This window comes from Mandrillus leucophaeus, unplaced genomic scaffold (assembly GCF_000951045.1).
Source record: "Mandrillus leucophaeus isolate KB7577 unplaced genomic scaffold, Mleu.le_1.0 Scaffold532, whole genome shotgun sequence".
In the NCBI taxonomy this organism is placed as follows: domain Eukaryota; kingdom Metazoa; phylum Chordata; class Mammalia; order Primates; family Cercopithecidae; genus Mandrillus; species Mandrillus leucophaeus.
Window position 1 is genome coordinate 687,626 of NW_012105720.1, and position 21,389 is coordinate 709,014.

Below are 21,389 nucleotides of genomic sequence, written 5' to 3' on the forward strand. Positions count from 1 at the left end.
GTTTGTTTGTTTATTTGTTGTGAGACAGTCTTGCTGTGCTGCCCAGGCTGGAGTGTAGTGGCATGATCTCAGCTCCCTACAACCTCCACCTCCTGGGTTCAGCGATTTTCCTGCCCCAGCCACCCAAGTAGGGGCGATGACAGGCATGTGCCATCACGCCCAGTCTTTTGTCAGTAGGTTTCTATAACACCACAATTTCCTGGCCTTTTCTCCACCTTGCTGGCTTTTCTCAGACTCTATACTGGATCCTCCTCTTCTCCCCCTGCATCTAAACGTTGGCAAAAGACATAAGTAATTTTATCTAATTTCCTGGCTTTAAATATTTCTTGGCTGATGATTCCTAAATTCGTATCTTTAGTATAGGCCTTTCCTTTAACTCCAGACTAATCCAAGTGTACTTGAATGTCTACAAGGCATTGTGCACTTGGCATGTTCAGAACAGCTCTTGACGTTGCCAGCACTACTCCTTGACCAGCCTGTTTTGTAGAATTCTCTGTCTCAGAAATGATGATACTTCTGTTCTTCTAGTTGCTCAAAAAACCTGAGTGTTATCCTTTGACTCAACTTTTTGCCCTCCCACATCTTGTTTGCCAGAAAGCCCTGAGACCTCTTTCGCCTAACCACCTGTACCCTCATCATTTTCATCCAAGCCACCACCATCTTTCTCTTTTTAACTGCTCTCCCTGCTCTGCCCTTGCCCTGCCTTCCAACTCTGTATCAGCTCAACTAGAGTGATCCTTTTAAGTCATAGATCACATCATCCCATTTGTATGCTTCACATTGTGGTTTTTCATCCCATTCAGGGTAAAAGTCCTAAAGTTCTTTCTTTGACTTGCAAAGTTTTTCATCATCCTTGAACATTTCCACTCCCTTGTCCTCCTCAGTTTTCCTATCCTTACTTCAAATCCTCCCACTCTCCCCAAGGGACACTTTGCGTCAGGGCTGTGGCACCTGCTGATCACCCCTCCGGAATAGTTTTCCTGCAGACATCCTCATGGCTAGCTCCTGCTTAGGAGGCATCTTATCTAAAATTTAAATCTCCCCTTCAACATTTCATATCCTCTATCCCTGCTTTACTTTTTCTCCATTGTACGTGTATCTCAACCTATTAACGCCATTTTACTTATTTATTGTGTTCCTTGTCTTCCCCACTAAGATGTCAGCTCTGGGAGGACAGGCATTTTTGTCTTACTTTATATATTACTGGAAATTTAGTTTATAGTTAGTATTCCCTTTCATCTGTAACACTAGAAATTTACAGATACAAGAAGAATGAGTCTTTACAGAAAGGATTTATAGTTTAACGCAGAAGAACAGTAGTCATTAATTACAGTTATTTTCATACATGTTATGATAGAGTTTTGCACCATGTTTGTGGAACTACAGAGAGGCCGGCAAAAAAGATAGGGAATAGAAAGTTTTTCTGTCAAAAAATCCGAGCTGAGTTCTAAAGAATGGAGTTTATTAGAAGCAAGGGGAAGGGTCGTATGAGGAAGCTGAATGATTTATAACATCATTCCTTTGAACAGTAAGTCTGTAGCTAGGACTATATTCTGAGGAAATAACATGACTACTCCTGATAAACAAACAAATATAAAACCTCAGTACTTGGTTCTTTGCAGTAGTATTTATAATGTCATAATTATATTGGAAACACTCTAAATGTTCAAGAGAAAGGGAAGAAACTATCCACATATATTTTGTGAGATTTTAATGACACAGAAATTGGGTATTTTCTAATGTTAAAGTAGGAAAAAATGGATCCACATTGTCATCAGGTAGGTGTTGGCCATATCCTGACAGTCACACAACATGCCATACCAAAAAGATGGGAGTTTATCTTGTAAACTTTGGAGAGCCATAAAAAAGTGTAAGCAGTAGAGTGACATGATCACATTTTTGTTTCAGAAAGACCACTTTGGCTCTGTGGAGGAAGACTTTTATTGATTTAAAGCCATTCAATAAGATATCAACAGTACCAGAAGTTTTAGTTTGAGATACCTATAGGATATCCTGGTAGAAGTATCCAGTTGTAGAGGACTTTGAGTGGTGCTGTTTATCAATCAGTATTGAAGCATTTTTGTATAATATTTTAAACAAGTATGGCCATACCCATAGGTGTTGATTGACTCTTAGCAGTGGTTGTGACAAACAGTGTGGGTGTTGACATTCAGGTTAGAATTAAATGTGGCAAACCTATAGTTCCTATTCTAGTTGGTATGTATATATATCTAGTGGGCATATTTCTGTAAAACATCCTGCATATTGTTTATGCTTAAGTATTTAAAGAAAGTCATAATGAAAAATCTTTGTAACAATAAAAACTTGGGGGAAGGAGGAGAAAGGATAGAATAAAATAGTCTTCTTACTAGAACCATATGTAGGAAGCTGTCAGTTTGAAGGGCCAGATAGTAAATGGTTTAGGCTTTGGGGACCATATGGTTTCTGTCACAGTTATTCAGCTCTGCCATTGTAGTGAGTGGTTCCTGTGACAGCGCCTCTGCTGTTGTAGCACAAAGGCTGCCACAGACAATGTGTAAATGAATAAGCATGGCCAGATTCAGTATGGTTTGCCAACTCTTAGACCATTAGTTGATTTGATAAAGTGATTTTGTGAATGGTTTGGACAAGAAAATAATCTTTACTAGCTATTATATACCATTTCTGTAGACTTTTAAACAGAATTTATGATAGCATGCTGTAGGTCTTAAATATGACCTTTAGAAGATGGCTAAAATATACCGTAGCACCGTCAGAGCATGGTGGTTGGATTAATTGTACCCATTATTTAATAACAAATAATGATGTTTCTTCCTAGACAGGAAGAAGTATGAATTAAGAATTACGTGACTTAACACTAGATTTCTCCTCCCTAACCCCCAAAGCACCAAGATACTGTTTTGGAGTAAAACGTAGTGTCCCAGAGAGTAGCATATCAGTGTCATCTTTCTGTAGGTATTGATTGCACATTTGAACTATGTTTGCAGAAAAGTGAAAGTAAAAATTGGAAGTAGCAATTCTTTCACAATTTTAGATTAGGTTTGGGTGGAAAGAATGTATGCCTATAATGATGCAAATGTATTTCTTCCACAAATCTTATTTACTTAAGACAAATTAGAGGAATTTAATTTTTGTATTTTGAATCTACAGATTACTCTTAGATGTAGTAGTATGTGGTATGCTTCAGAAATTGAAGTATATAAACTTTTCTTTTTTTTTTTGAGACAGAGTTTTGCTCTTGTTGCCCAGGATGGAGTACAGTGGTGCGATCTCACCTCCACCTCCTGGGTTCAAGCAATTCTCCTGCCTCAGCCTCCCAGGATTACAGGCATGCACCACCACACCAAGCTAATTTTGTATTTTTGATAGAGATGGGGTTACTCCATGTTGGTCAGGCTGGTCTCAAACTCCCAACCTCAGTTGATCTGCCTGTCTTGGCCTCCCAAAGTGCTGGGATTACAGGCATCAGCCACCACGCCCAGCCATGTATAAACTTTTCAAAGCACTATGCCTTCAAAGATGTGACAATTTTCAGAATTTTGACATTTTATCCATATTAAGAGAATAGAGTACACTGTGAGGGCAGTGTGTATGACTTGGTACTAGTTATGCTGGATAGCTCTGCTAGATTATTTTCTGTGTCTGTTACTGGAATGAAAGCAGTGGCTTAAGGGCATAGAATGGCGATTTGGATTTGTCCCCAAGCATCTCTTTGCTGTCATGTGCAGTGGAAAATGAGAATTTCAAGTGGAAAAGAGTGAAGAAGTGAAACCATTTTGAATTAGTTATTTCCCAAAAGAATCTTCCTTTTTTTAAATTTTTATTTTTATTTTTATTTTTTTTTGAGATGGAGTTTTGCTCTGTTGCCCAGGCTGGAGTGCAGTGGTGTGATCTCGGCTCACTGCAACCTCTGCCTTCTGGGTTCAAATCATTCTCCTGCCTCAGCCTCCCGAGTAACTGGGACTACATGCGCGCCCCACCACGCCCGGCTAATTTTTCTATTTTTATGGGTTTCACCATATTGGCCAGGCTGGTCTCGAACTCCTGACCCCATGATCCACCCACCTCGGCCTTCCAAAGTGCTGGGATTTCCAGGCGTGAGCCACCATGCCCAGCTCAAGAATCTTTCTTAGTGAGTTTAAGATACATTAGTAAATGTGGGAATTGTGGTGATCTTTTTTTCTGAGTGTCTTATTGGTAATAAGTTGCTTTATACTTTAGCATAAAGTAAAATGTCAGAATTTATAAGGTCAGTGGATAGTAACTGGTTGAAAAATGACTAATGTGTATATTTTAAGTGTTTGTTGTGGGGGATGATGAGGAGGGAACAGAGTTAGTATTTCCTTAATGACTAGCGAAAGCATAAAATTTCTTCAGTATTTGACTAAAATACATCTGGTGGGTAGCATTGTGTTCAATAAAATAATTATTTTGTCTGTAGTTACACTTTAGTGATTTATTTTCTTAAGTAGGAAAACGGTTTTAAAAACTGTTTTGAGCAGAAGTATTATACAAAGTTTAATGTGAAGATTTGTTTTTCTAGCTTCCAGAAATGTTGCATGGTGATGGTGACAATGAAGAACATGGCTTTTGTCCTGTGGGGCAATTCATCCTTCAGAATTTAGGATTGCTGTTTGGATTTGCCATTATGCTGGTGATTGCCCTCTATGAAGACAAAATTGTATTTGACATCCAGTTTTGACCTTTCCCAGTAATCACTGTTGATTACGAGAACGTTACCATGCAGCTTTGCATCTGTTCCTTGTACTGTATGCACGTTGCTCAAAGGAAAGTCAGTGGCTTGCACTACTTACAAGTTTCGTAGATTTGAGCCTAACCACAAAAGGCCGGTGCTTAGTACTGTTTTCCCTGCACGTAGGGGTCTTTTAAAAATATAAAGCTTGTGATAAAGAGAGGAGAATATGGGACTCCATGAACCAGTGTTGATGTTTGATTAAGACTTTTCACAAAATAATCATATAAAACACTAGTCTCTTTATTAGTAGAAACTTCTGTGGCTATGCAGAAATAGAGATCGAACCAAAAAAAATCATTTAACTTTAAAAATATTTTAAATGGACTTTGGGGAGACATTTTTTGTGTGTTTTAAGAATGAATTGTAGTGTTCTTTAATTCAGCTACATATATACATGTGGTGATAGGGATCAACTTGACACAGCTTTGAAGCTGCATAAAGTAGACATAGGAACTAGAGGAAAGCTCAGGCTGCATTAGAGTATGAATTTAGCATTGGGAAAAGCCCTTATTCTTGAATCTAGAGTTACTATTTTTGTATATATTTGCATAGTGTTTAAACCTGCAGCCTAAACTACTGAAATTTGTGATTGTATGTTTGTGTGAGCTTCGGTTTAATGAAAGATTCATAATGGTTCTTTGTATTATTATAATACTTGGTGTTGGGGTGTTCTTTGTTTTGTTTTGTTTTTTTAATTTTGTTTTGGTTTGGTTTTGTTTTTTTTTGATGGGGGGAGGTGAGGGTTTGGAGCATGTGGTCAATGTTCTCTTTTTAAACAATTGTAACTCTCTAGAAAATATCAAAGAAATGAACCAAACATGGTTTAAATAGTTGATTTTCCTATTTTAACAGTACCAACTAGTTAATAATTGGGAAATGTAAGTTCTGAATGTTCACGTTGCTTTACCAGTTTGGCATTGGAACCAAGAGCATATGCCATGGCTGGCTACAAGGTCGTAAAGCAGAAAATCAAAGTTTACCATGTCTGTGATCTGTACCTGAAGTGTCAATTTAGAACAGTGACTAGGATAAACTCCATTATTGCCATGGCTGTCATGGTACCCAAGTGACTTGGAAGACACATTTAAATTACTCAGCTGAAATCACCTGATCATCTTGTGCCAAGATATGCTGTTGGTGCCTGATAGAGGTTAGTCTCTTTTTTAGGTGCCCTGTTCTCCTAACGTAATTGTGAATGATTTGTGAGAAGTGCAAGCCATGTTTATCCTGAAATTTTACTTAATAATTTGTATTACTAGTCATATGCATGTAGCTTTCTGTTTACATCCTATGCCACATGGTCTTCATTTATGCCAGGTAAACTGTATTTGAACTATGTGCAGCTAGCTTTGTTTTAATCTGCTTGGCAACCAGTGTAGCTGCTGTAACAATCTTATTGTTCAAATATATAAGAGCCAAACTCTTTTCCATTCCATCTAAAATGTTTTCATTTAGTACTCTTCTTTCCTCCTACTCTATGAACTTTAAAACAAAAACAAAACTGAGAGCAGCACATGCATCCAGGTATTTATAGATTATTGCCAGTGTTTCTTCTGTATGCTGTAAGCAAGGGAGCTTAGGTGTTCTTTAATTTATGCTTGAATCTGAAAAATTATTTCTGACTTACTCCATGGCCTCCTTATAATAAGTAGAAGTTTTATACATAGATTATTTTCAGCACTGGGCACTGAATTAGGACAGTCCTCATCTCATTGCTTGGCCCTTCAAGCAACCTAGCTAAAAGGTGCTGATATTTTATTTAGTACTGCCAACTTCAAGTGATTCATGTATCTTGATTTCTGAACCAAGATATATTTATAGTTCATTTTTGGGTTTTTATACCCAAATAAATAGGATTCTGCATTCCAGCATTAAATCTGCTTCATTTTAGAACTTTTATAAAAGCAACAGCTGGAATATACTCCCAGTTTTAAAATACCTGATTTAAAGCAAGTGGGTTATGCTGAAGTATATAAAGTTTTATATTCTCTCAAATATTGTATTATCTTTATTTGCCAGATTTTACAAATCTTTTAAGAGGGCTGTAACAGTTGCTGCTAGTATTAGGGTTCCACCAGTATTTAGTTTTCACATCATTCTAATGTATAGTTTCAAGTCTTACTAGACAATCTGAATTCCACTACATTTCTGTTGGCTCCAACATTCCTTTTAGCTTGACCAGTCTAATTTAAAGTGTGTTTGTTGGAGGTCATTAATGTTACTTGTACAATGCTGTCACTGTGTGACATCCATATGAATTTTGGTATATATCACATTGCATTCAATCAGCTGTGATTATGCTTAGAAATACTATAGTAACTAGATGCAGTGTGAATTTTTTCCATTAACAATAAAAGTCAGTGGCTTAAATGTGATTATGGTCCTGCAAGGTGATTCTTGCTAAAATATCTAAACTTTTGTTTTGTTTTAACTGAATCATTTTTTTTTAACTTAAAAAGCTGGAAAATATCAAATGCTGTTTTTTTTTTCATTGTCAACAGTGGTGTGTCATTTTATGTATGTTCCTAATGCTTATGGAACTCCTCCAAAATAAAGTTACTCAGAGAGAGCAAATATGCCAATGTGTTTTCTTTAGTCTTTATTTCAGAACATTTCCTTACATTTAAGTATGAATCATATTAAGTTTATCTGCATTTGCTCATAAGTAAATTCATAATTATAACTTTAGTCAAATGTATTTAAACCAAAAAAAAAATGTTTAAGTAGTAAAATATGCTTCCTACTCAGCCATCCAACAAGAAATAGGAACAAGGAAATGACGTCTTCTGGTTATGAATTAAGTTGACATAACAGTGCCACACCTCGTCCAATCCAGTGTTCCTTGGGTTGGTCAGAGGGAAGAGTCATGGCAATCACAAAATTTGTGGAATGGCCAGTGGTGGATAATGTTCCTCTCCGCTCACTTGTCTTATACAATGGAGCAACATAACTTGGCCGTTTTGGAATATCTGCCCTCTTACAGGGCTTTAGCCACATCTGGAAGAAAATACATAACATCTCTTTAAGTCAAGGCTATTAAATATACATGTATTTGAGCCTACTATCGTAGTCTCAGAGTAAGGTTATGTATGCAAATTTTTGTGGCCCAAACAGATTTATTTTCACCAGCGGTGTTGTGATTGCTCAAAACATTTTATAGAACTCTCATAACTGAGACAAAATAGTTTTCGCCTACTCTGTCTAAAAGCATATTTTCTAACTATTCCTCTCTCAACCACAATTACCTGGGAAATGACTTTTAGTACTTACAATGATTTAAAAAAAAAAAAAAAACAGACATACTTTCAAAGGAGAGAATTGCCACACTGATACTCAGAATCATGTGCCTTTATATTAATTGAAAGCCAGTCCCAAAAAAATGCTGAAGGGATTTTTATCAACAACTGTATGACTAGAAAACCTTCCCGTTTTAGGAGACTATTATAAAGGAGATACTATATATATTATGCTGTTTAAAATATAATTGCATTCCTTTATAACCACAATCTATACCCCATTCTTTTTAGTCATTAACCAAGTTCCTACAATTTATTATTGGACCTCACCAGTCTTAAAAATAAGATTTTGAGGCAATTTGATCTTTGAATGTAAGAGTAAGAACAAACCATGTTCATAAAGATATTTTAGAATTTAATTCAATTTATTTTTCTGGAGTAGAAGTAATAGCAATCCTCGAGATGATAGGACTTGACAGCCCCAATGTTCAGACCCCTCTTTTAGGTTTCTCAGGTCAAAACACAGATTGTTCAAGGAGCTTATAAGGATGCGAGTTTCTCTATTTCTCCCACTTAATTGTGGAATCCAGATTTTCATAAGGGGGGATCCACAAGGCAGTTTCTGAAATATTAACTATAACGTAAGACTCAAAGCACTCTTCCGAACTCAGATTTCATTTCAACCCCAGAGGATTTTTCTAATGAGAATTTTTATTTCTAAGTAGCTCCTTATTCAGGAGAACCATTATCAGTTTATATATTAATTTCTTTTTGCACACACTGCAAGCTACTTAAGAGTTTCCATGTGAAAGACTCAATTTCGATCAGCTCCTGAAATTGCATTTACTTGTCCTTGCAACTTTCAATTTGGGTCTTGTATTTTAAACTTTTGTGCCCATGGCATTTTAAAATATATGACAGCTTTCTCACAATTGGCTGTCAGTTGATCCCTCACTGATCCTGTTACAGCTGCTCTGAAGGGCTTTTTACCTGTCTTTGAGCTGCTGCCAGAATCCTGCAAACAGAATTCACATAAATACCACTGCCTATATTTTATCACAGCATCCCAGACCTACCCTTCAAATTGCTGTTTTCTTAAGCCATTTTCTCATGATGCAGTTATAGAGGGAAGTTTAATTATATTTTATGAAGCTTAATCTGCCAGTGCTGGAGATAGGTGCCTAGGAAATGTAGCTTTTTAAATTGATGGTTTTCAAAATCTTTTAATATGCAAGTTTCACATTTTCAAGTCAAAGTGTGCGAAAAAATATATAATGAACACGTGTGTGAATGTATATACAGTTGACCTCACTATTTGTGGATTCCACATTTCCAAATTTGCCTGCTCACCAAAGTTTATTTCTAATCCTAAAATCAGTTGGCAGCATTGTCGTGCTCCTTGGTGGACATTTGCAGAGCATTAAAGATTTGTGTCATCCAACACACTTTCCCAGCTCAGGTTGAACCAGGTGAGAGGCTCTGCTTTCTTGTTTCACCTCATAACCGTAAACTAGTGTCCTTTTTCATGGCCTATTTAGTACCAGAGTTTTCACATTTCTGTGTTTTTGTTGGCGATTTCACTGTTTAAAATGACCCCCATGTGTAACGCAGTGCTGTTTTTTTTTGTTTTTTTTGAGACGGAGTTTTGCTCTTGTTGCCCAGGGTGGAGTGCAGTGGTGTGATCTCAGCTCACCGCAGCCTCTACCTCCTGGGTTCAAGCGATTCTCCTCCCTCAGCCTCCCCAGTAGCTGGGATTACAGGCACCTGCTACCACGCCCGGCTAATTTTTGTATTTTTAGTATAGACAGGGTTTCACCATGTTCGTCAGGCTGGTCTCGAATGCCCAACCTCAGGTGATCCGCCCGCCTCAGCCTCCCAAAGTGCTGAGCGACCGCGCCCGGCCAATGCTAAGTGCAAGAAGGCTGATACGCCTCATAGAGAAAATATTAGCTCATGTCTCAACGAAGCTCATAGAATTTTGACCGTGAGTTAATGTTAATGACTCAACATTGTATATTAAATGAGGTGTCTTTAAACAGACACAAATAAGGTTATTTATTGATCAGCTAACAAAAATGTTGTGACCAAAGAAATAACCCTGTATTTATTTCCCCAGGAGCAGTGGTTCAGTATTTGCTAATTCAATGTTGGAAGCAACTTTATAGAACGTAATTCCCATGAATAACAAGAATTGACTGTATATGTGTTTGTTTATATATATACATATGCACACGCATATATACATACAAGATGGGGTCTATTTTATATATAAAATATGTATAAAATAATTCCACATGTATATATAATTAGAATTTACTAACCACAGGCACTGTATCATAAAGAATTTTGGGATGCGATTCTGCAAGTTTCTTGATCTTTCTATTCCAGGAAGCTCCATCCAGAAATAATCCATGAATGAAAACACCTAAATACAAAAGAAACATGTTAATATAACACTTTATATATGCATTTTGATTGAGTTCTGAATCTGAAATTTCTAATGTAAGTACTATGCAGGTGATACTAGATTTGCAGCCTAAGACTTGTTCTCCAATGAAAGCAATCTCCTGAGTGTTTTAACATCCATATTTCAAGAACATTGAAACTTTGCCTAGTGAAATCATGCAATAGTAAAATTAGGTGTGGAAGACGAAAGAGGAAAGAAATTTTAAATGAGTCTATGGGAAGTTCTCAGTGTCTGTGAATGTTATCAAATTTACATTGTTAATTAGTCAATAATTATACTGTGTTTTCAGAAGCTGTGAAATCTGGGGGGAAAAATAGTTCTTAATAAAGGTAATAGGGATCGAGTGGTGGCCAGTGGGCAGCATATGAACAAAGTACCCTTCTGTAGATCTCTAATGTCGTAAGAATTAAATTGCTCCTCCCCTTTTAGAATTTATTCTTACTGCCAAGAGCTCTCCTTAGTCTGTTGATGATGAAAGACACGTGATGAACTCTCTCTAGAAAGTGATGTTGTACACTAAGAGCTAAAGAGTACAAATTAGGCAATCAGTGAAACATGAGTTACTTTCTTTGGCTTTACATTTTTTGTAGAGTTTTATATGAAAATCTACTTCAGCAGTGCTGTCCAATAGGACTTTTTGCAATGATGGAAATGTTCTATGTGTTGTCCCATATGGTAGCCACTAGCTACAAGAGGCTGGTATTAGTAAGTTGAACACTTGAAATGTGGCTGGTGTGACCAAATAACTGAATTTTAAATTTTATTTTAATTATAGTTAAATTTAAATGGCCACATGTGGATAGTTTAATGATGGAGTTGGGGAAAGACCCTTTCTCTTCTCTGGGTTTTAACTGATGGGAAGAATACATTGGAATACAGTATCAGTTCTATTAATTGACAAAGCACTTGTCCAGTAACTGCCAATGTATAACTCTGGTAAAGCTGGATTGCAAAATGGACCTTGAGCCCGGGCAATGGAGGGGTGGACCTGCGTGAGGGAAGAGATGGGTCTGTAGAGCACATTCTGCGTCTTTACCTCTGTGGCCAGCTCTAAGGCCAGTCCACCAGTCACCAAAACAGGTGGGGATAGGGCAAAGAAGGAGAACTTTATAGTATGAAATACAATGGAAAAGAAAGAGAACCTATACACAGGTCCAAGTGAGCTATTTAATACCCTCCCTGACTGACTCAAAAGCATAGCCCAATAAATTTCTGCCTCTAACCAATCAGACTAGTTATTCCTCATTTGGGAAGAATGATAATATCATAGAAAGTAAACCAAAGAGTTCATGTCAACACCTAGAAAAGTGGTGATAGGGATAAAAGTTCTTTCCAACCCATCAATTGCATAGGAAATAAGGTGAGAATCTTTAAATACATTTTTATTTCTCATGGCTAGTAAGGACATGAAGATATAGATATATAGAATATATAGAAAATGACAGATGTTAACAGGTCCTTGTTCATAGCTGTCCTGCTCTATGAGTGATGCCCTTTGCCATCTGTGAGATGTCATCAGCACATAGTGTCAGCTACAGTTTTTCCAGTTCCCCTCTCGTTCACTATTTTCTGCCTCCCTTCATGCTATGCAATGCTGTCAACTGGTAACTGAGTCACCTAGTAGTACCTAGCAATTCAGATCAGAGGAAGCTTAGGTAGTTGCATCTATAATATAGGATCCTGTGACGATTAATATTGTCAACTTGATTGGATTGAAGGATGCAAAGTATTGTTCCTGGGTGTGTCTGTGAGGATGTTGCCAAAGGAGATTAACATTTGAGTCAATTGAACTGGGAGAGGCAGACTCACCCTCAATGTGGGTGGACACCATCTAATCAGCTTCCAGTGCAGCTAGAATAAAACAGGCAGAAGTTGGAAAGAGCAGACTTGCTAAGCCTTCCAGCCTTCATCTTTCTCCCATGCTGGATGCTTCCCACCCTCAAACATCAGCCTCCAAGTTCTCTGGGTTTTGGACTCTTGGACTTACTCTAGTGGTTTGCCAGGGGCTCTTGGGCCTGTGGCCACAGACTGAAGGCTGCACTGTCTGCTTCCCTACTTTTGAGGTTTTGGGACTCAGACTGACTGATCCACTACTGGCTTCCTTGCCCCTTCACTTGCATACAGCCTATCCCGTGGGACTTTACCTTGTGATCGTGTGAGTCAATTCTCCTTAATAAACTCCCTCCCATATATACATATATCCTATTAGTTCTGTCCCTCTAGAGAACCCTCACTAATACAGATTTCAAATACTAAAAAACTTTCAGCAGCATTGTAGCCTTTAGGTGCCCCTTTTCATTGTATTTTAATTTAATCTTAGGTATATAAGGATGACATCTTTATGAGGCCCAGAACCTAGAAACAGGAACATACAAAAATATCTATAAAGTATGGTGAAGGGGTAGAGATTGGAAAAAAAAGAAACTTGGCTTCTATCCCAAGCTGTTCTCAGGTGTGATTTATGTCCCTCCCACTAGGGTCCTATGAGAAATTGATTCCTTGGGGAAAAACCCATTTATCTAAATCATTCCATGGATTCTCTTTTTCTTTCTGATAATTAGCTAAGTAGGAAGGAAAAAACTAGGATGACAAAAAGGCTAATTTGTGGATATGTGTGCTTATTGGTGAAATGCATATGTGTGTGTTGGTAAGTGTATAAAATAAAGTTTGAGATTTTGCAGAAATCTATCAGCTATTATAAATTAAGCCTGGGCCAACATTGTGGTAGTCAGTAAAACAGTTTAATTAGCTGATGACTGCTCCTCAGTGTATGATCTTGGAACACTAAATGGGCTTTTTGGATCCTTTAATAAGTTGTGCTTTATTTTTACTCCACTGTTTTCAAGATAGTTTTGGATTTTTAATACTTGATCTTCTTTAATAAGAGCTTCTGTGGATTAAATTAGTAAATCAATGTAAAAAGAAATATCAGCTACCCTGTAGAATAATTATGTTCAGTATATAATAACGGGCAACACAATAGTTTAATCTTGGGTATTAGCTAGTTCAGAAGCTTTTGGCAATGCTTATAAATTCAGTCTTTTAGCTGAGTTCAAAAACATAAAACCCTTAAAAGATATCATCAGTGCTGCTCAAGCTTCAACCCAAATGCCACCTTCTGCCTATTATAATAATATGAAAAGAACTAGAAAAAAATTCATGCATCTAAATTAAATACTTAAGAAGTAACCATCGCTCCTTTAAGAAAACATTCCTTGAGAAATGTGATGTTTTCAAACTTCTACCAAAATACTCAGTAGGCCATAGAGAAAGCAGCTAAGCATGAGAGCCAGATGACCTGAGTCTGAATCTCAACTCCGTCCATTATTAGCTGTGAGACCTACAGCAAGTTACTTAACCCTCCTGAGCCTTAGTTTCCACCTTGTCTAATGGCGGTAATAGTAGTATCTGAGCCATAGGGGTACTGTGAGGATTCAGTGTAATGGACTGGGCAGTCTCTGGATCCCAGCAGTGGTACAGAGCAGCCCCACGGTAAGTATCCGTGCCCTTTCCTTGATTTGCTTTTACCCAACTTAAACATTCCTTTCCTCCATTGCCAAATACTTAATTTGAGCCAAATTATTTATCCTTCTGGTATGTTGCTAAGTTTATCTAACTATACTTTTAATTTTATGAGGGCAGGGGCTCAAACTCATATTTATTAGTGTCTTTTATGACATGTAATATAGTGAGCTGTATGGGAAAAAATTTTGTTAAAGCTTATATTCAATAAATAACTTAGCAGAAGGTTGTTAAATTTCCTTCTGTATTTGTTTTATTTATTTTAAAAGCCTCTAGTGGGATAAAGTTTCTTTTGAGTATGTTAAGAATAAAGAGATTTTGAACAAATGGTCAGATTAATGGTAGGTTAGGCATCTGTGACTGAAAAATATTATTTCTAAGATATCATATGTCCCAATGATTCTTTATTCCTTGCATTCATTGTTCTTAAACGTGTTTCTGCAATAAAACTGTTTAAGTATTAGAGAGTGGAATAAAAGGTATCTTTAAAAGGTTGGGTTCGAGTCCATACATTTTTAGTGGATTCCAGTAGCATAATTTTTGGAATTTCCCCAGCAGCATTTGAGGGCCCTTTATGTGCTAGACACTGAGAGGCACTCAAGAAAGAATGGTGCAGACAAACAAGGTCACCGCTCTTCTGGTATCTGTACTGTAGTGAGGGACAGAGATATAAAGAAACAAACACATAAAATCATTACAGTCTGATGCTTTGAAGTTAATAAGCAGAGTTGCAAGAGGGGATAATAAGGTGAAATGGGTGGCTCCAACAGATGAAAGTGGTGTTCCCAAGATCCCAAAAGAAAAGAACGTGAGCTGTTCTAGAAACTGTCAGGAGGTTAGTGTGACCTGAGCATAATGGCACATGATGAGCTTGTATGGGTGGGTGGTGGCTAGAACACGCCTGGCCTCATTGTCACCATAAGGGGTCTGGATTTTATTCAAACCACAAAGGGAAAAAACGTATTTAGTTGTCTGGGTTTTCAATGGAGACCAAAAGCTGATATAATCTATTTTCATTTTTTAAAAAATTCTGTGGCTTCTATACAAATTAAAGGCAGTAAGTGGGTAATGACAGTAGGGAGACAGGATAAAGGCTAGAGGAGAAGGCAAGATAAAAAAGGTGGTGGGGCCAGGTGCAGTGGCTCACGCCTGTAATCCCAGCACTTTGGGAGCCCAAGATGAGTGGATTCCTTGAGCTCAGGAGACCAAGAACAGCCTGGACGACACAGGGAGACCCTGTCTATACAAAAAATGAAAAAATTAGCTGGGCATGGTGGCGCACGCCTCTGGTCCCAGGTACTCAGGAGGCTGAGTGGGAGGATCACTTGGGCCCAGGAGGTCAAGGCTGCAGTAAGTCAAGATCACACCACTGCACTATAGTCGGGGTGACAAAGTGAGACCCTGTCTCAAAAAAAATAAAAAAGTTGTGCTGACAGTAGGATGATAGGTGAGCAACTGCCCTTGATATGAACAGATGAGGGAGCAGAAGAATGAAGAATTCCTGGGTTTCTGTCTGGATAGTGGTGGCATTTATGGAAATATCTCATTTTACATATTCAGGAGATATCAAAGTGGAGATTTCAGGTTGGCAATTGGGTATGGAGGTCTGATCTTAGAGGAAAGATCTAGATTGAAGATTCAGAGATTTACATTTGGAGGACATAAGCAGAGTTAATGTTTAAAGATACAAAAAAGAATAAGGTCACTTGGGGCTAGGATGCTATCAGAAAAAAGAAATAGTCCCAGGACTGAGTCCTTGGAAACTGTAATATTAGGGGAGCCTAAACCAGCCAACCTGCATGAATGTGGCCAATGAGATAAGGAAAATCAGGAGAGGGTGATGTCCTGGAAACAGAGAAGCATGTCTCTAGAAAGATGAAGATGGCAAGTGGTAAAAATCACTAAGAAATTAAGATGAAGACAGAAGAGAATTCATGGGATTTGTCAACATGGAAGCCATCGCTAACTCTGAAAAGAACAGCATCAGTTGATTAGAAAGGATGAAAGGTAGACAACAAATAGGAAGTGAGAACCTGCAGACAGCATGTAAAGACAATTCTTTTGAGAAAGTTTGCTATAATGGTGAGCGGAGATCCGGGACAGCAGCTGAGGGGGATGTAGAAAGACAATTGAAATGGTTGATTTAAGATGAGAGATTCTAGAGCATGTTGTAGGTTTACAGGAATTATTTATTAATGAGAGAAATCATTTATTCCTGAAAGAGAGGGCACAATTAAAGGAGCAAAGCCCTTGAGAAGGAAAAAAAATGGGATCTAGATTCCTCAAGGGTACAGACGTTGACAAATGCAGTGAGTCAGTGGTGCTAAAAGCTCTCTTCAGATGGCTTTTAATTTTTTTCCATGAAGGATAAGGTGAGATGTGGGAGCAGAAGGAAGGGCAAAGAGGGCATAAGTGGTTGTTTTGACAGGAGGAAAGCAAATATCCCCGGGAATAGTAGTGGGATTGCTTCATAGTGTTACAAACCATCTTGAGATTTGTGACATCAATTTAAAATAAAACTTCTTGGCACACCAATGTGATTATCATACACTGTTGTGATTACATATCTACTTGTTAGTGTCTTCCACCACAGTATAAATTAGTTAAGGGACAAGATCCTAAACTGTTCCCTGTTGATATCTCCAGTGCCTGACAGAAGAGTGAGCCAGTGAATCCATCATTCAGTGATGAATAAGGAAGTTGTCTTCAACACATTAGTTAAAGCAGTACACATTAACAGTCACTTAGAGATTAATGTCATTTATATAAAGACAATTTTGGTAAAATTCTGTCATCTGTAGCATTTAAAAAATAACTTATTTAAAATAGTGGTCTTGTCCACTAAATTTGAAATAAAACATCAGGGTAGCCATAAAGTGTAGACAATCATTGAGAAAATAAAGATTTCCTCACAATCCTTCAACCACAAAGCAAATGTTTCTATTAGGTGTAAGTTTTGGAATGGTAAGCTCTAAGTTTTGGAATGACATATATATAACAGGAAAGAATACATATTTTAGGATTCTACAAAGGTATACACTTCAAGGGACCAGGAAAAACCTTCTTTTCAATGCTGTACATGTCAAGTCCCCACAGTCAACATAAGATTATGGCTGATTATCCCATGTGCTGTTAATTTGATGATTACCTTCTTAACACTTTAGGAATAACTTCTAACTTATAAAATTTTGCAAAAAAGTACAAATGACATATATTCTTTACCCAGATTCATCTGCTGTTATCATTTTCCTCCCTTATTTGCTTGATCATTCCCCCTCACTCCTTCTCTCTCTCTTTCCCCCTGGCTCACTCATTTGCTCTTTGTATCTCAATAATTTTTTTCTCCGGCATTTAGGGTAAATTACATTCATGTTTATTACTTTTTTAACAGCTGAGGAAAGTAAACTAGAATGTCATGTTTTTGTTCAGTGCCCAGATATGAGCCGACTCATTCTGTCACTCACTTACCATCCTCAGGAGGATGCTTGTATTCTTTGTCTTCCATCACTTCATAGTCAAACCCAAGAAGATCAATAGGAATTGTGTATTTCCTGGCGTAGTTCTGCTGGGCACCAGTCAGGAAGGCTTGTGTGAAGAAGAAGCCAGAAAGCCAGAAGACTGGAGGAGGACCAACCTCGTACCATTGCTAGGGTGTAAAACACAAGTGGGCTAACAGTAGCGCCTTTCAATCTTTTTTTTTTTTTTTTTTTTTTTTTTGAGACAGTCTCACTCTGGTTGCCCAGGCAGGGCTCAGGCGAGCCTCTCACCTCAGCCTCCCAAGTAGCTGGGAATACAGGCACACACCACCACACCTGGCTAATTTTTCTGTGTTTTTAGTTGAGAAGGGGTTTTGCTATTTTGCCCAGGCTGGTCTTGAACTCCTAGACTCAAGCAATATGCCTTCCTCAGCCTCCCAGAGTGCTGGGATTACAGGCGTGAGCCACCACACCTAGAGAGCCTTTCAACTTCTGAATACAACACTACTTAATAAAATTTATCCAAAGACACTTATTATCTTTTAGATGAACTAATAAATGACCTCTGGGTAATAACAAGTCATACTCGCAAGGTTTAAAAACAGGTGGCATATTCGGTGTTTGTCCTGACTTCAATTTCATACCTATCATATCAGCTTGGAAATTACAATGTGCATTAATGCAAACAAATGTCTGTTTTATACGTCATTCTTTCAGAAAGGCTCCCTACAATACTGAATATCTGATATGCATTGTTACACAATATATCATGTTATATAGTTGAACGGAAGAAGAGATCCCCATAAAGTCTGGTCTGATGGTTCTGGGTTTTTTTTCACTTTTTTTCTCTCTTTAATTAGTCATTAGTACCCAACAGAAGGTTGTTTTGGAAGTTTTTCTTCCTACTTCACTAAAACACAGTAAAATTCAACATATAGGAACACAATATTGTATAAGGAATTCCTGGAAGAAGCAGGGTAGTGAGACCTTAAGGCCTTTAGAAATATCAAGATACTTTAATTCTCTGTTCATAACATATATTCTAATGGTAAGTCAGTTGAATACCAACTTTAACTAGATAGTAAATTAGAGAAGCAAATCTGAAGACATGAGTTTGAAAAGCTTTTCCCTATAAGAGCCCAAGGTATAACTTCAAAAACAATCTTAGTTCCTTAGTATTGACTGTAGCAAACAAAAGGCCTGTATTATCAAAAGGGAGTTTAACCATCTTATCCCTGCAGAAATTTCTTCATAGGCAGTTTTTGACACATTATATACAGAATCTAGGAAATAAATCAATATTTCTAATAGGTACAATTGTTAATAAGAACATAGTTAAGCACCAATATTACCAGACAATTAGTAGATAGGCTTCTGCCCACTCAACATTTCCAAGACAATTAGCCTTTGAGGTCATTACTGACTTGGGCTGAACCAGCAATCTAGTGATTTCACGACCTAGAAAAGTGCTGGGCAATGAAGCTCTAATACCCCTCACTGGTCGCTTGACTGGCTTTCTAAGATGTTCTGCTGTAGGTATCTATTTTAATGTTAAATACTTAGTGGAAAAACCAACATAGCTAGATGTTTTCTCCCTTCATTTAGTACTAGCTTTTTGACAGTTTGGTGTAGCAGTTACATACATTACATGAAATATTAAGTAGTGCTGAGTTGTGCTTGGGAGGCACAGAAAAACTAGAGAGAAATACCCATTACAGTAAGCATTCTGAAGAAGAAAATGAAACCAGGAGAAACTTAACAATATACTGTCATTCGGATGAACTTACCTGCAAGAATTTTAGTCTTGCAAGGAAGTCATTCACATAGCTGCCAAGTGGTTTAAGGCTTGGGTAGGATTTACGCATCCACATTTCTGGAATTTTGACATTCAAAATGCTGCTAACCACTTCTTCAAGATCTGTAGACATGACTACAAGCCCCTGAAACACATTTAACCTTGGTTAATATAATAGTATAGATTATGATAGACTATGAGCAACCACCTTTTAAATACCTCCTTCACAATTATCCTCTGTTTACACTGTGATTAGTTAAGGTTGAGTCATACAGGAAAAAAAAAAAGTGAAGATATTTGTTTTTGCTTACAAGTAGGCCACGCAGTCTGAATTATTCCTTAGAAAAATATCAACAATTTTAATCTAACCAATTTTTTTTTTTTTCTTTTTTGAGATGGGATCTTCCTCTATTGCCCAGGCTGGAGTGCAGTGGTGGGATCATGGCTCACTGCAACCTTGACCTTCTGGGCTCAACTAATCCTTCCACCTCAGGCTCCCAAGAAACTGGGACTACAGACATGCATCACCACACCCAACTGATTTTTTACTTTTAAAACTGTTTTGTATAGGAAGCCAGGCAAGGTGGCTCATGCCTGTAATCCTAGCACTTTGGGGCCGAGGCAGGTGAATCACTTGAGCTCAGGAGTTCAAGACTAGACTGGGCCACATGGCGAAACCTCATCTCTACAAAAAATACAAAAATTTTCTGGGCGTGGTGGTGCACGCCTGTAGTCCCAGTGACTTCGGGGGCTGAGGCAAGAGGATCACTTGAACCTGGGAGGTCGAGGCTGCAGTGAGCCAAGATTGTGCCACTGCACTCTAGCCTGGGTGACAAAGCAGACTCCATCTCAAAAAAAAAAAAAAAAAAAAGTTGTAGAGATGGGGTCTCACTATATTGCCCATGTCAGTCTCAAACTCCTGGCCTCAAGCAATCCTCCTGTCTTGACCTCCCAAAGTGCTAGGATTATAAGCATGAGCCACTGCACCTGCACCTGAACTAACTGAATTTTAATAGAAAAATCTTAATCAATACTTGGCTACTCACTAGCTATTAAATCACAGACTAACCTTGACTTAGTTTACTGTCTATTAAGTGGATAAGTAATACAGCTCTATACTGCATTCTGAAAATGCATGGTGCTAAATATAAAATTAGAAAAATTACATAAAATACTTTGAAAAGTTAAAATGTCCTGGAATTGAATTATGACGTCTGGTTGACCATTTCCCATTTTGAATGACTGATGCACAGATGTTAAAACTTTGAAGGCCCTGAAAATTCCTATTTGACTTTTAACTGGGCCAGTTGCTATTATTCATTTCTGTCTTTCCTATAGTTGAAAATATTCCAACTAACATAGGGAGATTTGGAAGTAAATTTGATGTACTAAATATACACATTTCATTTGCCTTCTTCTCAAAACCTCACTAAAACAGCAGTAAAGGAATTTACTTTTTAAAGACATAAGCCCCCAAGTGTGGAAACAAAGAGGGGAAGGGAAAATGACAACACAATTGTGGGAGTTAGAAAGCCTATGGACCACTGGTAGTAGACTTAGCATACAGAAGAAACCTGATCCTAAATTGGCAGGGGGAAAAGCTAAGAATCAACCAGACATACACTGCACAATACCCCTAAATCTTGGGAATGAAGGTCCTAGATACTTCTGAAAGTGGGGCGAGTAGGGCAGTGTTAAAGATCATTAAAACTTGGCTTAAAAAACAGAATCCTAGATCTTCTCCCCCACCCCACAAACTACGCATTGCCTACCTTGAATACAGCCTGGAGAGGAAAATGCGGAAATCCCTAGAGTGGGAAATGTCAGGCCCCGTTAGGGCCAAAGTTACCACGCTGAAATCAGGGGGATTAAGTGAATGCATGAATACTGGATGCTCAGATTCCCTGGGGCTTCTTTTCCCTTTTAATTCCTAGAATACTAGAGCCAGCCCTTTATCTTCCAGGAAGGACACAGGAAGAAGCAGGTCAAGAAGAAATACATAATCAAGCTGAATGTTTCTTAAACGAACAGCCTAGCCAGGTAACCTACACTGAAGACCACAGTCAACCATCACCAGTATTCTTATTGTGTTCATTCAACATGATAATGTCCCATTCTTTTTTTTTTTTTTTTTTTT

At 37.9% G+C, this 21,389-nt stretch overlaps 2 protein-coding genes across 3 annotated transcripts in view; one reads left to right on the forward strand and one right to left on the reverse strand.

Moving 5' to 3' along the window:
- Positions 1-7,332, forward strand: part of SLC39A10 (solute carrier family 39 (zinc transporter), member 10) — an 80,735-nt gene extending 73,403 nt beyond the window's left edge. The window contains exon 10 of the mRNA XM_011997193.1: positions 4,544-7,332. Within this exon, the coding sequence (XP_011852583.1) occupies positions 4,544-4,702 (159 nt within the window). The 3' untranslated portion in view covers positions 4,703-7,332. The remainder of the gene's footprint in view (positions 1-4,543) is intronic.
- Positions 7,331-21,389, reverse strand: part of DNAH7 (dynein, axonemal, heavy chain 7) — a 384,437-nt gene continuing 370,378 nt past the window's right edge. For both annotated transcript variants that reach the window (XM_011997181.1, XM_011997180.1), the window contains exons 62-65: positions 19,245-19,397; positions 17,450-17,627; positions 10,314-10,417; positions 7,331-7,753 (exon numbers count right to left, since the gene is read on the reverse strand). In XM_011997181.1, the coding sequence (XP_011852571.1) occupies positions 7,547-7,753; positions 10,314-10,417; positions 17,450-17,627; positions 19,245-19,397 (642 nt within the window). In that variant the 3' untranslated portion in view covers positions 7,331-7,546. The remainder of the gene's footprint in view (positions 7,754-10,313; positions 10,418-17,449; positions 17,628-19,244; positions 19,398-21,389) is intronic.